Raw genomic sequence first — 15,976 nt, 5'->3', positions numbered from 1 at the left:
AGAAAGAAAGAAAGAAAGAAAGAACTTTGCTGACCCTCTCATAGGCATTGGCATTGGCCTTTGATGTTCGTTAAGTCAAATGGTGAATCAAGACTGATGTTGGTGTGGCTTTCTGTTCCTATCAGGAGGTCCAGCACTGTTTAACAGATGGGAACACGATCAATTTTCATTATGTTCATATATTAAAGTTGTCAATTTAAAAAAAAGGGCTGGAGAGATGGCTTAGCAGTTAAGCACTTGCCTGTGAAGCCTAAGGACCCTGGTTCAAGGCTTGATTCCCCAGGACCCATGTTAGCCAGATGTACAAGGGGATGCATGCGTCTGGAGTTCGTTTGCAGTGGTTGGAGGCCCTGGCACATCCATTCCCCGCCCCCCTTCTCTCTCTCTCTCCCTTTTCCTCTCTTAAATAAATAAATAAAAAGAGCTCCAGCTGGGCATGGTGGTGCACACCTTTAGTGCAGCACTCGGGGGACAGAGGTAGAAGGATCACTGTGGGTTGAATCCACCCTGAATGTCAGGTCAGCCTGGACTAGAGCAAGACCTTACCTCAGAGAACCAAAAAAAAAAAAAGGTCCAGCAGAGTCTGAGACGCTTACCTCAGTACACAACTCCAATGACAGAAAATCAAGTGACCAAAAAGTCATGTCTCCAAGCAGCCAGCTTTCACTACCCACCTCCATGCTCCGCATGAGGAGACTGGGCAGTGCTTGCAGTCTCACACACACCACGATCAGGCAGAGTGAGGCGAGGGACCCTCGCTTTGCATTAAGCAAAAGAATTTCAACAACAATAAAATTGCAACAGATTTCCTGCTGGCGTGCTGGCTGGCCGGAACTCTTTGAAAACCAATGCATCCTTCTGCAGAAGTGAACATTGCCTTGCCAACATGCTTTGGACTATGTGGTCATTCCCGAACCCTAGACTCATTTCTAACAACTGGGACACATAAAGCTGTGAGCCAAATTACTGTATTTGTCAGCTGGCTATCTCAGGAATGATAGCAATAGAAAACTGACCTCACAGACAGTCAGAACTCAGACATGGGCCAGACAAATGCTATTAAGGGCAAGTGGAAATAGATGCATGTGACACCATGCCCAGCTCCATTCATGTTTTGTGAGTAGTATTATTAACTCTGTCATTTAGAAATGTAGCTTTAGGGGTTGGAGAGATAGCTCAATGGTTAAGGCGCTTGCCTGCAAAGCCTAAGGACCCGAGTTCGATTCCCCAGTACCCACATAAAGCCAGATGGACAAGGTGGCACATACATCTGGAGTTTGTTTGCAGAGACTACAGGCCCTGGCTGTTGGTTTAAGATCTAGTCATTCTCTCTCTCTCTCTCTCTCTCATTCTCTGTCAAATAAATAAGTAAAATGTTTTTAAAAATGAAATGTAGCCTTATGCTATGGATTAATATGGAATAATAATTTCTAGGGGACAGTGTTCTTTCTTCTTACAGTGCATGTATTCTTAACACCATGTAACCTCAAAACATCAGACCTGAAAAAAATAAAAAGCTGCCTATGCAACACAAAGTTCTGCTTTTTCTCCAACCCTTACTTATGAGAATCGAAGAACATCTAGATCAGTGATTTCAAAACAGTCCAAGAGGAGAGATGGCTTAGAGGTTAAGGTGCTTGCCTGTGAAGCCTAAGGACCCAGGTCTGATTCCCCAGTACCCATGTCAGCCAGAGGCACAAGGTGGTGCATGCATCTGGAGTTCATTTGCAGTGGCTGGCGGCTCTGTAGTCTCTGTAGTGTCCATTCCCCTCTCTCTCCCCCTCTCTCTAACAATTTAAAAAAAAAAACACATAAAAGACTCCAAGATGGCCAATTCAATGAGAAATTTTTGTACTGAGAAAGTAATTGTATTTGGAACCACATAGATATCTTTGATAAATCTTACAAGACATTGGAGCCACATTTAGTTAAGTTTATTGGCACTTTCTATCCTCTTGTTATTGGAGTCCTCAGCCTTATGGTCTGGCTCTTGGATCCAATATCTTACCAGCATTAAGATAAAATGGTATCACAAACAGAGAAATGGAAAAAAATAAGTATATTTACAGTTTTGGCCAAAACTAGGGAGAGAAATTCTCAACCAGCTCCTGCTTGCCTACAATCGTGTCATGACCTATGGCAAAGATATACCAAAGACAGGAAGCATGCATATAGAGATGGGCTTCCTCCTGCCCCATGCTGGTGGCCCATCCTCACTCTCAACAAGACAGGTGAAAGGGCCCAGCTCTCCACGGGGCACTGAGCAGGTGTTGAACAGTGTGACAAGCACCATTAAATGAGATTAAAAATTAATATTAGCTGGATATGGTGGCATATGCCTTTAATCCCAGTACTAAGGAGCCAGAGGTAGGAGGATCACTGAGCTTGAGGCCAGCCTGGAAGTATAGAGTGAGTTCCAGGTCATTCTGAGCTAGAGTGAGACCCTACCTCAAAAAAAAAAAATAAAATAACATTAATCTTGGGACTAGGGATCAGCTTTGTGGGTAAAGTGCTGCCCAAACACGGGGACCTAGTTTGGATCTCTAGAACCCATGTAACAAAAAGCCAAACCAAGCTGGATGTGGTGGCGCACACCTTTAATCCCAGCACTGGGAGGCAGAGGAAGGAGGATCACTGTGAGTTCAAGGCCACCCTGAGACTCCATAGTGAATTCCAGGTCAGCCTGGACTAGAGGGAGACCCTACCTCAAACAAGAAAAGGAAAAGAAAGAAAGAAAGAAAAGAAAGAGCCACGCCTGGCAGTGTGGCACCTACCACCCCAGTGCTGGAGAAGTGGTGTCGGGAAGCGACCCAGGACCCACTGGCTGCTACTGTGGCCAAATCAGTGAGCGCGAGCTTCAGTGAGAGACCCTGCCTCGAAGCATAAACTGGAGAACGGAGGAGGAAATCCAACATCAGCCTCTGGCCTCTACACACACATGCACACAAGCCCCTGCGTGTACACGTGCGCCCCCACACATACAAACACACATATGACAAGGCATTAATATGAGTCTTAATGAGTTCTTATTGTCAGCACTCTCTCTGATGTTTGTTTTCCTGTAAATCCACAGAAAAGTTGGGGCAAATTGTGTCTAATTGACAACTGTTTACCTCTCCATGGTTGGGCTGTGCCTTAGAGCAAGAACTGTTAATCAGATAGACAGACAGACTCCCCTTATGCCAGCATTTCCCACGATGAATGCCCTATACAGGCCCTGAGGAAGCTGCAAGAGAGTGGCCATCACTTGTTGCTAAATGCTCAGACATGGGTAGCTCCAGGATGACTCTTTCAAACTTTCAAACAGGCTGTGCCAGACCTTCCCTGAAATGCAATCCCATCCTCTATTTGCCCAAAGGCCTGCTGTGACAATTAGTATACATATCTCTTTCCTGGCCATATATCTTTTTTTTTGTATTTTATTTTTAAAGCTTTTTTTTTTTTAAAGCCACGAGTGATTTTTTAAAGCTTTTAATTTTTAAAAAATATTTTAAATTTATTTATGTGGAGGGAAATAGAAAGGGAATGGGAACACCAGGGCCTCCAGCCACTGCAAACTCCAGACACGTCTGCCACCTTGTGCATCTGGCTTAGGTGGGCCCTGGGGTATCAAACCTGGGTCCTTAGGCTTTGGAGGAAAGTGCCTTAACCAGTAAGCCATCTCTCCAGCCCTTCTTTTTTATTTTTATTCACTTTTATTTATTTGAGAGAGAGAGAATTGGCTGCAAGGGTATTCCAGACACATGTGCTACATTGTGCATTTGGCTTTATGTAGGTATTGGAGGACTGTTCTCGTGTTTGGTGTGATAGCATTGGGCTTCAGTTACCAGCACCTTTCTGTGTTTGTCCTTTTCATTTCTAAAGTCTGCCCTTGAAATTCAGGAGATGCTAGCAGCTGCTCCCTGTTGTCCTCCTCTTTTCCTGAAGTATGGTCTCGCTTTAGCCCAGGCTGACCTGCAACCCACTATGTAGTCTCAGGGTGGCTTCGAACTCATGGTGATCCTCCTACCTCTGGTTCTTGAGTGCTGGGATTAAAGACGTGTGCCACCACGCCAGGCTGAGTTCTTTCTTTTTTAAAAGCATGTAATGATTGCCCCTGTATTATACAGAGGATGGTGATGATAACTGACTAAATCAATAACTAAATTTTAAAAATGCCCACTAAGCTTGGCGTGGTGGTGCACGCCTTTAATCCCAGCACTCGGGAGGCAGAGGTAGGGGGATTGCTATGACTTTGAGGTCATTCTGAGAATGCAGAGTGAATTACAGGTCAGCCTGGGCTAGAGTGAGACCCTACATTGAAAAAATGAACCAGCAAACAAACAAACAAACAAAAAATGCCCACTGAGGCTCCTACTGGTGGGGTCATTGCTGCCAAGGCTTCTTTTCAATGATTAGCAAGTCAGCATGATCTACTGAGGATCAAAATCAAAAGTAAGCAGAAAAAGGCAATTGGACAGAACTTTTAAAAATTTATTTATTTGCAACAAGAGAAGGAAGGAAAGAGGAAGGGAGAGAGGGAGAGAATGAGGGAGAAAAGGAAGGAGGGAGGGAGAAAGAGAGAGAATGGGCAAGCCAGGGCCTCTTGTTACTGCAAATGAACTCCAGATGCAGGCACAACTTTGTGCATCTGGCTTTACTTGGTTACTGGGGAAGTGAACCCAGGACATCAGGATTTGTAAGCATGTGCCTCCAATCAAGAGAAGCTTTTCTTTTTGAAAAAAAAAAAAGTTTATTTTTATTTATTTGTTTGAGAGCAACAGACACACGGAGAGAAAGAGATAATGGGCGTGCCAGGGCCTCCAGCCACTGCAAACAAACTACAGATGCGTGCACCCCCTTGTGCATCTGGCTAACATGGGTTCTGGGGAATCGAGCCTCAAACAGGGATCCTTAGGCTTCACAAACAAGCGTTTTTAAGCCATTTCTCCAGCCCAAGAGAAGCTTTTCATTGGATCAAATATTGCAACACCAGAGTCGTTAACCTTATTTTTGGTCTGACAGGATGTTCCCCAGTTTAAGGGACAGGATTTGCCTCAGTGGCTTTTGCCTTGCATCTCATCTCAACATTTAAAGCCATAAGGACAACAACACATGGTCCAGCACAGGACCTGCAGCTCATAATAAGGCAAAGAGCCTGCTTACAGACTCCAAAGACAGTGTTTATCCAATCACAGCTGACTTCAATGCAAACGCAGTATTGCATTTGCACCAATCACAGCAATGTCCATTTTGCACCAGGCTGAAGCTCAACATTGTTCTCAAGACCAGTGAATTTGGCAAGAGCAAAAGACAGGGAAGAAATTGCAAGTAAAAGGCTCTCTTTCAGATGAGCCAGAGCTGTGAAAGACCTGGCTTTGCCTCAGTACTGTCCTGGGCCACATTAGCTGTGGCCGGCAGCGGGAAGGTGGCTGACTTCAGCTGGAAAGCAACAAGACCAAAGTCATCACTTACAAGGGTGGAACAGGTATCCAAAGGGCTGGGGGACGGGAGAGGCCAGCAAGCACAGGGTGTGTGCCCCTGGTGAGAAAGGGGGGCTGCCCCTCCCAAGGCCCATCCTGACATGGCCAGGGTCAGAGAAAACTCTGGGAAGACAACTTTTTCTGTCACTTGAGTTGGTTATTGCCTGGTCACTGATTTAAAAGTCTCAGACTCCTTGGGGAGCCTGGAAGGTCACCCCTACAATAATCTGAATTCACCATTTGATTTAGAGAATGTCAGAGGGCTGGAGAGATGGCCTAGCGGTTAAGGCACTTGCCCGAAAAGCCCAAGAACTCATGTTTGACCCTCTGGGTCCCACCTAAGCCAGACGCACAGTGATGCAAGCACACAGTGTCACACATGCACACAAGGGGCACACGTGTCTGGAGTTCATTTGTAGCAGCATGTGGGGAGCCCCTTGGCCCACATGGCCAAGGCCTATGGGGAGAGTACCCCTGGCCAAGCCCTAAAGATGGCGCCTGACGGAAGTTCAGTGCTTGGGACAAACAAGTCCATATTTGGAGGAGTTTGCCATCTCTGCCGCTCATTGGTTTCTGATGCTCGTCTGGAGGGGTTGCGTGGCCTGGAGTGATTGGGCGGAGTGAGTGTGCTTATAAGGAATCCCCGTACAGGCCACCACTTGTCGCGTCCGCCTCGACCAGCAAGGAAGACACAACCACCAGTTCTTCTTACAGCAGTTTATTCAGGCAACTTCAAGCTTCATCTCCCCCGAGCCTCAAATCTCCAGGTTCCATGCATCCAGACACACAGCGACACAAGTGTGCGCACATGTGCACAGGGAGGGGCACACGTCTGGAGTTCAAGGAGCAGCTGAAGGCCCTGGCAGGCCCATTCTCTCCCTCTTTCAAAATAAGTAATATTTTTTAAAAGGCCAGTCTGTTGGGCTTCCTTCAAAAATAAAATGGAGAGTGTCAGGAGGCTGATGGCGGTGCCGATGAAAGAATCAGCAAGATTCTGTTAGTGAAATGTCCGTGGAAGACCCCCAAGTAAAGATGCGCTCTCAACTTCTCGGCAAGCTGTGGAGAAAAGCAACTCTAGACTTGCCGAAACGTGCTAAGCTGCTAATATTTCACAGTGGTGGGAGGCACACAGTGTGTCGCTAGGCGCACAGCACAGGTTAATCTCCGCCAGGCCATGAACCTAACCCCCAGCACCAAAAACTGTTTTTTGTTGTTTTTAATGGGAAAGCCTCATATATTATTCCACTTTCACAAGAATTTATTTCCTCTCAGGTTGGAGGCAGGAAGTCCTTGTCCAAAGTGTTGGGCAGATTTGGTTTCTCTGGAGGTCTCCCTCAACTGGCTGTCGTCCTACTGAGCTCTGCAGAAGACAGACAAGACCACAAGTTCATCCGCAGATGTCAGATCAGCCTCCAACACTCTGCTATTGAAAATCAGCCAAAAACGACAGAGCACTAGCTGGCACACGAGGCCCTGGGCTCAGCTCTTGGCAGAAAGAAAAGGACAATCCTCACAGGAGACATCCAGGAGAGCAGTATTCCGTGGAACAGGAGGTGGCTCCCCAAATGCGCCTGGGGTTTGAAGGAAGCCACACTGCATCCCCAGCACATGCACATGTGCAGCCATTTGGACTGATCCTGGCTTCAAAACCATTCTAGAGAATTCCTTCATAGCTGATTTGCAACCCAGCATCTCCCTGGGTGATTGATTAGAAAGCCGAGGACATGACCGGGGGCGGGGGACAGCATTGGAGCCTGTGTCGGGCAAGGGGTGTCCCAGTTCCCACACATTTTATGACTTAGAATGTGCAGCAGAAGCTGGCTTGGTGGCTCCAGTCTTATCTCTTTACAGCTGATAATAAGACAGGGGCTGCTCCCCGCCCCCACGGCAGCCACAGCCAGGCAACCCCTGCCTGTTGGCCTCCTCACCAGCAAGACTGGAAATAGAGGTGAATGCAGAAACCTTCACAGGGAGTAATGGCCCAGCTTGGGCCACAAAGGCCTGCTGGAGCCAGTGGCAGTAGGGTGACACCCTTTATCAGCATCTCTCACCCCAGGCCCTCACCTCTGATGCTCCTCAGAGCTGATTAGCTCTTAGGCCATCAGCCAGAGAGGGGACATCTCCTGTCTGTTCCTTGTCTCTCAACCCTGCCTCACACACAAGGCATTTCCTTCCTTTCCTTTCCCTACAGATTCCATTAATAAAGCACGGCTTTTGAAAACCTCACTTGAGGGGCTGGGGTGTGGCTCAGGGGCAGAGCGCCGTCCTAGCATGCACAAGGCCCCGGATCAGCCCCTGCTACTACAATCAGCAAGCAAAGTGCAATAAACACACTTATTAGACACCTGTGATATCACATGCCTGCAACCGGCCCTTTGAAACTCCATGGAAATGGGTGAGGAGGAAGTCAAACTGCAAAGATGACAAATAACTGCAGAATCTGAATTCACTGGATTATTCTGTCAGCTTCTGTGCATGCTTGGAAGGGTAAACGCTGAAAATTTAATGCATGGAATTGTGTGGGAGAGGTTTGATTTTAGATATTCCTTTTAAAACTTAATATTATCAGAAAGCAGGAAAGGTGCTTGCCTGCAAAGCCAAAGGACCAAGGTTTGATTCCCCAGGGTCCAGGTTAAGCCAGATGCACAAGGTGGTGCATGCGTCTGGAGTTTGTTTGCAGCGGCTGGAGGCCCTGGTGTGCCCACTCATTCATTCATTCTGTCTGTTTGTCTGTCTGCATCTGTGCCTGCCTCTCCATCTCTCTCTTTCATATAAATACATAAAAATAAAATGTTTTTAAAAAGTATAAGGAAGCTATGATTTATATAGCATTCTCTAAAAACAGTTTTAGACCATTTATACAAAAGTTACACTCCTTCAGTTTATGCATGATTTTATTTTTTTAATTTACTTTTATTTTTTATTTATTAGAGACAAAGACAAGAAGAGAGAGAGAGCGTGCGCGTGCGCCCAGGTCCTCACGTTTGCATGGAAAGCACTTTATCCGCTGAGCCATCACCTCCCAGCACAGGCAGGGCACCACAGAAAACCGCCACTTGCCTAAGAAGCCTTTTTGTAAGAGTTCACATTGGGCTTTGAATCTTTGAAGTCTGTTTGTTTTTCAGTGAGGGTAAGGAAGGCTCTTGTCTTGGTCAGCAATGTTTGACATCAGGGATTGGCCACCCTGCTGCTGTCAGCTCTGTAAATAGAGCTGGGGAGGCAGTCAGGCTGTCCCCTGTCCCCATCTCCTCTCCAACAGGACCCACTGGAGGACAGCCCTTCAAGCTCCTAGATGGCCCAGCAGGCCTAGCCAAGGGCGGTCTCAGGGGGACTCCAGGATCTCCCTCACTGTGTTCTGACCCAGGCGGAGGGCAGGACCTGCTTGTCTGTCCTGTGACCCTATGCAGAGATGCCAGCGCCTGGAGTGAGACAACCCAGAGAGCTCTGTGGACACTGAACTTCATGTTCCTATGAGAGAGAGAAAGGAAGAAAGAAAGTGAGAGAGAGAGGGAGAGAGACAGAGAGCTGCACCAACACTAGGTGTCAGTGTCAAAATGACCTGGAGGCAGCACGTGAGGTAAGGACAAAAGTTATCCAGGTGGGGCTTTAACATTATCAGGGAAAATTGCAATGTCTGGGAAAATTGTACAAGTTCCAAAATGATCGCATCTTAAATGCTAAATATTTTATAAATCTGTATAAATCCATAGTGAAATGATTGATTCTCTTTAACTACTCTAGGCTTCTGCGTGTGATCGCTCTGACATTGCAGATCGTTCGTTTGGGAAGCGGTAAGAAGCGTTTGATTCAGGCTCAGATTCCGCGGGATAAGACACCCGCGCCTTGGTCTTCTCAGTCTCACGTTCTTTGGGGTCCTGGCGTCCTTCACAGGCTGTCAGAGACAGAAGCACCCAGGTGACAGAGAAGGCAGCGAAATGGCAGCTCCAAAGCTGCAGGCGACAGCACTGAGCAGGACTCTGAGCGACTTGAGCAGGGACAGCGGGCGCGGGGAAGGCTGGAGGTGGCCCTACGCCTCGGGAGAGGGTAAGTCCCCGCAGCGCAGCCCGGTTCGCGGGCCCAGGTCACCGGGCCCGGGGAGCAAGGTCAGGAAAAGCAAAGCGGGGGAAACGGGGGCCCAAACGAAAACTCGGAGAGCGTGGCCAAGCCACGCGCCACGTGACGAGGTTAAAGAGTCTGAAAACCTCCAGTGAGGCGCTGGGTCCGAAACGATCTCATTAACAAGCCCCTGTGCATCTGCCCTGGGCCGCCGGCGGGGCGGACTTGCGCTCCCAGACCGTCTCAGGCGGAGGGCAGGACCTGCTTGTCCGTCCGGTGACCCGATGCAGAGATGCCAGCGCCTGGAGTGAGACGACCCAGCCGCGCCCCAGGAGTCCCCGGGGGTCGGCGGCACACAGCCGCGGGTGGTCCCGCCTGGGAGGCCTGGGGGGTCATCACCGTCCAGCGGGGCCCCGAGACGTGAGCCCATGAACAGCCTGGAGGAGGGAGGCTGCCCGCCCCGCCCCGCCCGTCCCGGGCGCTGGGTTCCGATCCCGCCGCGGCGCCGCGTGGTCGGGGCGGAGCGGAGCTGAGGCCGGTGACCCGCAGGTGCGGGCCTCGCAGCGCGCTGCTGCCGGAACGGGGGCACGTGCGTGCTGGGCAGCTTCTGCGTGTGCCCCGCGCACTTCACGGGCCGCCGCTGCGAGCACGACCGGAGGCGCAGGTGCGCGGGCGCGGGGGCGGGGGGCGCGCGGCGGGAGCGGCGGGGGCGCGCACGGGGAAGGGTCGGGGGCGCGCGGGGGGGGCGGGACCCCGCGGGCACGCGCGCTCACGCCGTCTCCCCGCAGGGACTGCGGCGCCGTGGGACACGGAGCCTGGACGTGGCGCGGCTGCCGCCTGTGCCGCTGCGCGTTCGCGGCGCTGCGCTGCCTCCCGCGCCAGACGCCGGGCCGCTGCGGTAAGCGCGCCGCCGCCCCTGAGCCGGGCAGGGCAGGGCAGGGCCGGTGTCGCTCCCGAAGCGCGTCGCGCATGCTCTAGAATAACTGTCTGCCGAGGTCCTGCTGCCCGCATCTCTGGGCTTAGGAGCTCCGCGTACCGTCCCAGCCGGGCCACTGCAGTTGCGGGGGCCGACGACGGAGTTGCTCGGGAGGCACGTTAGCCGAGTCTGCGCGCGGAGATGCCCAGCCCGGCCCGCGCCGCCTACCCTGGACCAGGTGGCCCTGGGGCAGGACGGGTCCCTTCAGGGTCAGGCCCCCTGTTCTCAAGGCCTCCCCTCGTCCGCAGGAACCGGCCTGCGCCGGTGGGCCAGGCGTCCAGGGAGCACTGCCCGGGAGAAGCCCTCAGCCACCGTCCTGCCCCCTCTCACTGCAGGCAGCCCTGGACACCTCTCCAGGGGACAGGGGACAGGACGGTTACTGACACAGCTCCTCCAACCCTCTTCTATCCCCTTGTCCCAGACAGCCTTACTAAGGACACGGGAGGACCGAGTCTGGGCAGGGACAGTCCTCTGCCCGCTGTCCCTCCTCTTCTCGCACTGACCGTCCTGCCCCTGCTCCAGGGCTGGGATGAAAGGCGTGCACCACCACACCCGGCTGTAAGAACCAGGCATGGTCTGGAAAGCCTGGGAGGTCACCCAGAGGTGCACAAGGTTCCAATTCGAGGAACCAGCTTGAAGAGCCGTGTCAGGGTTGACTAAAACAGTCAAGGCGTTAGACCCCAATGCGGTTACATGCATCAGCCTTGTAGGTTAGTGAAAAGAGGGAATAAATGGAGATTTTGTTCGTGCTCAAGCCTGTTTCCACTGGGTAGGGAACATCCTCAAACTACCTTGTCACCACGCATGAGGATAGCGTCGTACGTCAATGCGAGGGCCAGACTCCGTGCTCCTGAAATGCTGCGATGCACGGAGCTTCAGGGATGGCCACTGCCGCCTGGTTAATACGCTGTCCCAAGTCAGAGCATAGTGTCAGGACTAATGTGGGGAACGACAGGCTGTCTGTGAAACAGATGGCTGCAATCTGGTTTTTATTTTTTTATTTTTATTTTTATTTTTTGGTTTTTCGAGGTAGGGTCTCACTCTGGTCCAGGCTGACCTGGAATTAACTCTGTAGTCTCAGGGTGGCCTTGAACTCATGGCGATCCTCCTACCTCTGCCTCCCGAGTGCTGGGATTAAAGGCGTGCGCCACTACGCCCGGCCTTTGTTTTTTAATTTTTTATTATGTTTATTTATTTATTTTTCCAGGGTAGGGTTTCACTCTAGCTCAGACTGACCTGGAATTTACTCTATAGTCTCAGGGTGGCCTCGAACTCAAGGCGATCCTCTTGCCTTTGCCTCCCAAGTGCTGGGATTAAAGGCGTGTACCACCACTTCTGCCTTTTGTTTTTTTGTTTTCTGTTTTGTTTTTTTTTTATTGTTCCAGTTCAAATCATTTGCCATGGTCAGGTGACATAGAATACTCCGGTAGGCCACCTTGCTCTGCGTAGCTGAACTAGAAAGGCTCTGAAAACAACACAGCTATTCCCCTTCGGCTCTTTCTGTTCCACAAAACTCCAGGTATCCCTCGGTGTAGAGAACAGAACTTTTTTGTTACTGGATGTTTGTTCGTTCAATCAATGCTGGTTTCAAAGCCAGGACCTTGCACACGCTAGGCAAGTACTCTACCACCGAGTCCTGTAAAGGATGAAGACAGAGGCTGAGAGAAAGCGGCGCCTTTCCTGTCAGCAGCTGTGAGCACAGCCTTGGGAGGTCCCTGGCAGAGAGGAGCTCTGCTCAGACCAAGACAGGGAGGGTCTTAGGATGGGAACAGACATGGCTCTACTCGTTAGAGCCTAACCTCTCACAGTGGATCTCACACATCCCCATGTTCTCTTGCAGACCCCAGAGCCTTTCTCCCCGCCGGTTCCAGTGGACTGAGCAGGCAGGGAGCCCTGCGTTTTCTCTTCCTGCTGCCCTGCGCCTTCCTGCAGGTCACAGTCAACTGACAGAGCCTCCTCCGCCCTTGACTCCAGAAGGCACCGTGGCATGCCAGCTGGAAACCCAGGACTTGGGCATCTGCTCTCAGTTTCCATGTTGTAGATTAATGGAGTTGCTTGTTCTGTCATGAACTGAAATATCAGATAAATCCCCGTGTCATGTAATAAGCATTTTCAACCATGAGCCTTTCTTGTCTCGTGAGCCTCATTTGTAAGATTTCCAATGGAGACATGACTGATCCTAGAGGCTCAACCTGTTCAACTCTAAATTCCTCTCTGATGGCTCAGAGTATGCACTGAGCAAGCCCTTACTTGTTTCTGGGAAAACTACCTAACCAGAAGCAGCTTTAGGTAGGAAAAGGTATATTTTTGGATTATAGTTACGAGAGGAAGTGTTCCCTGTGGTGGAGAAGGAATGGCAGACCTGAGCAGGAAACTGGGAGGAAGTTTGGAGAGAGCAAGCTGTCATGGCCTGTAACACCTTAAGGCCTGATCTGGTGCTGCTTTCCAGTAAGACTCCACTTGCTAAAGGTTCCACAAGCTACGGGAACAGCATCACCAGCTGGGGAATTGAGCACTGAACACATGTGTCTTTTACTTTCCAGCCGCACAATGGATGTGGCCCTCCTAGGTCATGGCCACCTTGAACAGTGTGGGCCTAACCCCTGTCACCGTAGCCGAGCCAACAACACCCTAAGTTATCCACAGTCTCTGAGCCCATAGAAGAGCAGGTGCCCTGCCCCTGAACACTGCTCTGGGTCTGTCGAGGAACGACAGACTCTTCTGGCACCTACCTCCTCCTCTCCAGCAGCATTTAGCTCTTTCCTGGGGCAGTCACAGCAGCTCCACAGAAAGCAAAGTGTCTTCCAGCGTCAGACAGAAACAAGGAGACCAGGAGGGTAGGGGATGTTTGTTTTTATCTGAAGAGATCCAAGGCAGCTCCCTCATCTCCAGACCCCTGCCTACCTGTGGCAGGCCGCTGCTCAGTTTGAACCCTGACCTGGAACCTAGCATGTATAAAAATGGCTGGAGGGGCTGGAGAGATGGCTTAGCCGTTAAGGCGCTTGCTTGCAAAGCCAAAAGACCCAGGTTCAATTCTCCATGGCCCATGTCAGCCAGATGCACAAGGTGGTGCAAGTGTCTGGAGTTTGTTTGCAGTGGCTGGAGGCCCTGGTGCACCCATTCTCTCTAAATGCCTCTCTCTCTCTCTCAAATAAATAAAAATAAAATTTATTTTTTTAAAAAGAAACTCTCTGGAATACACCATACAGCCTGAACGGAAAAGTTAATTGATCAAGGTTGATATTTGACAGACATTATAAACATCATTTTGACCATTCAAAGCTGGCACTGGGCATGGGGGCAGCATGTGAGAGCTTGTGGGTTACACCATCAGCATCACACACAGAAGCTCGCACGAAACTAGATGCTCTGAAAGGTCCAGGCTTGCTGTGCAGAACTCCACTGAGCTGTTCAGCTCCTCATATGGCTTTAGTGCCTAAGCCTGAATGCCACAGGTGTTTTCTAAGTTTATAGTGAATTAGTTTGCTGGTGTTTTCAACCATTGTTTTTGAAACTAAGCATTGAATGGAATGTTCCAGTGGGGTCAAAGAAAGGTAGAGTAGAATAGAGATGACTTGGCGTTATCTCTTTTTTTCCTCTCTCTCTCCCTCTCTCCCTTCCTTTCGTTCTTCCTCCCTCCCTTCCTCCCTTTTTCTTTCTCTCTTGCATGTGTTTGTATGTGCTGTGCACACATGTGTGCATGGGTATGCTCGTGTTCACACATGCACATGAGTGTATTTGTTGCAATGAGAGTCTCTTGCTTGAACCCCGAGTTTTCTAATTTGGCTGGTCTAGCTAGCCAGCTTTCCCTAGAGATCTCCCATCTCTGCATGCTGCAGTTTCAGACACAGCCATGCCTGGCACTTACGTGGGTACTGGGAATCCCAACTGCGCCATTTCCCTAGCCCTCTTAATTGACTTAAGATAAAATAATTATGCAAGTTTTGATATATAAATATTTTTAGGCAACAAATAATTTCTCATCTCAAAATTAGTTCAAATATTTACAAGTATCTTCTGAGCAGTTTAATAACAGAAAAAAAACTGACAAACTTCGCAAATGTATCCTAAGAACTAACATGAATATATGTTTGTGCTATGTACAAAATTCATGTTTATAAAATTTTTGGTGCACAGTTGAAAATGTACTTAAGCAAACATTGGTAGAGGGCTGGAGAGATGGCTCAATAGTGCTTGCCTGCAAAGCCTAACAACTTGGGGTTCAATTCCCCAGTACCCACATAAAGCCAGGTGCATATAATGGTGTGTGCATCTGGAGTTCATTCGCAGTGTCTAGAGGCCCATTTTCTCTCTCGCTCACTTGGTCTTTTTGTGCTTGCAAACAAATAAAGATTGTAAGAGCCAAAGGAAGGGTAGGACCCCTTACAACATGCTCCTCCAGACACAAAATGGCCTGGATATCCATGACCTCACCGTGCCTGACACTACCTACACAAGACCATCATAAGAGGAGGAAAAGATCACGACATCAAAATGAAAGAGAGACTGATTGAGATGGGGAGGAGATATGATGGAAAATGGAGTTTCAAAGGGGAAAGTGATAGGGGGAGGGAGGGTATTACCATGGGATATTTTTTATAATCTTGGAAAATGTTAATAAAAATTGAGAGAAAAAGAAAAAGAAAAAAGTTGGTAGGCAAAAACAAACAATGTCTCATTTTTTTAATTTATGAGGGAGAGAGAGAGCCAGAGTATGAGAGAGAATTAGCAAACCAGGGCCTTAGCCAATGCAAATGAAGTCCAGACATGTGCACCACCTTGCTGCATGCGCCACCTTGCGCATCTGGTTTACATGGGTTCTGGGGAGTCAAAACTGGGCCCCTAGGCTTCACAGGCAGGCGTCTTAGCCATTGAGCCTTTTCTCTAGCCCTGTCTCAGTTTTAATAGGTTCCCTCAGGGAACAGACCTAAAGACGTTCCACATTGGAGGGACAGCGAGGCTGCAATTGTGGTAAACAGAAAACCAAGAGCTGTCCAGTGTCAGCGTGATGTAGGGTTAAAGCACTTGTTCACATTTAAATAGAACATTAGGGCCTGTGATTATGGATCCCTATAGAGGAATCACAGTCTCTTTCTTTCTCTCTCTCTCTCTAGTGTGTCTTTGTACAAGGCTTCCCACATTCTAGGCAAATGCTCTACCACTGAGCCATATTTCTAGCCCATAGTTCTTTATTATAAGAAAAAAAGTGTATTCTTGAAGTACCTATCCACCCATCCACTTATCCACTAACCAGCTAAGCACTTGGTTCTAAAATTCACTGGAAAGGAAGAAGTCCTTGGGAGTGAACACAGCTCTGGGCCTCACAGAACCATCACATGCATGTGGCCCCATCTCTGTCCTCTGCTGTTGGGAGCAGACGGGCCGCCCTACCAGCCCACTATCGTGTCACAGCAGGGGCCTGCTCAGAGCTCTGTCCAGCTACGCCGTTGATAGAAGAAGGCTTACCTGGCCAGCTTTGCCT

At 49.5% G+C, this 15,976-nt stretch overlaps 1 protein-coding gene across 1 annotated transcript; it reads left to right on the top strand.

Annotated features, from left to right (window-relative positions):
* Nucleotides 1-8,970: 8,970 nt before the first annotated feature.
* On the top strand, nt 8,971-12,616 carry Cfc1b (cripto, FRL-1, cryptic family 1B). The gene is made up of 6 exons (XM_045148652.1): nt 8,971-9,039; nt 9,204-9,253; nt 9,354-9,506; nt 10,083-10,182; nt 10,307-10,416; nt 12,335-12,616. Exons 1-6 carry the CDS (start codon nt 9,017-9,019, stop codon nt 12,439-12,441), a joined length of 543 nt encoding a protein of 180 aa, XP_045004587.1. The 5' UTR covers nt 8,971-9,016; the 3' UTR covers nt 12,442-12,616.
* The last annotated feature ends 3,360 nt before the right edge of the window (nt 12,617-15,976 follow it).

The sequence above is a fragment of the Jaculus jaculus genome, chromosome 5 (genome assembly GCF_020740685.1).
Source record: "Jaculus jaculus isolate mJacJac1 chromosome 5, mJacJac1.mat.Y.cur, whole genome shotgun sequence".
NCBI classification, from domain to species: domain Eukaryota; kingdom Metazoa; phylum Chordata; class Mammalia; order Rodentia; family Dipodidae; genus Jaculus; species Jaculus jaculus.
The sequence above is the reverse complement of the archived record's forward strand: the minus strand, read 5'-3'. Positions and strand labels throughout refer to the sequence as shown.

What these genes read in the sequence shown, in the direction of transcription:
- Cfc1b (XM_045148652.1), top strand. Translation starts at nt 9,017, where the DNA reads ATGACCTGGAGGCAGCACGTGAG. An exon ending in GCCCTACGCCTCGGGAGAGG is followed by an intron (nt 9,507 to 10,082) that starts GTAAGTCCCCGC and finishes CGGGCCTCGCAG; the next exon opens with CGCGCTGCTGCCGGAACGGG. An exon ending in CCAGACGCCGGGCCGCTGCG is followed by an intron (nt 10,417 to 12,334) that starts GTAAGCGCGCCG and finishes GTTCTCTTGCAG; the next exon opens with ACCCCAGAGCCTTTCTCCCC.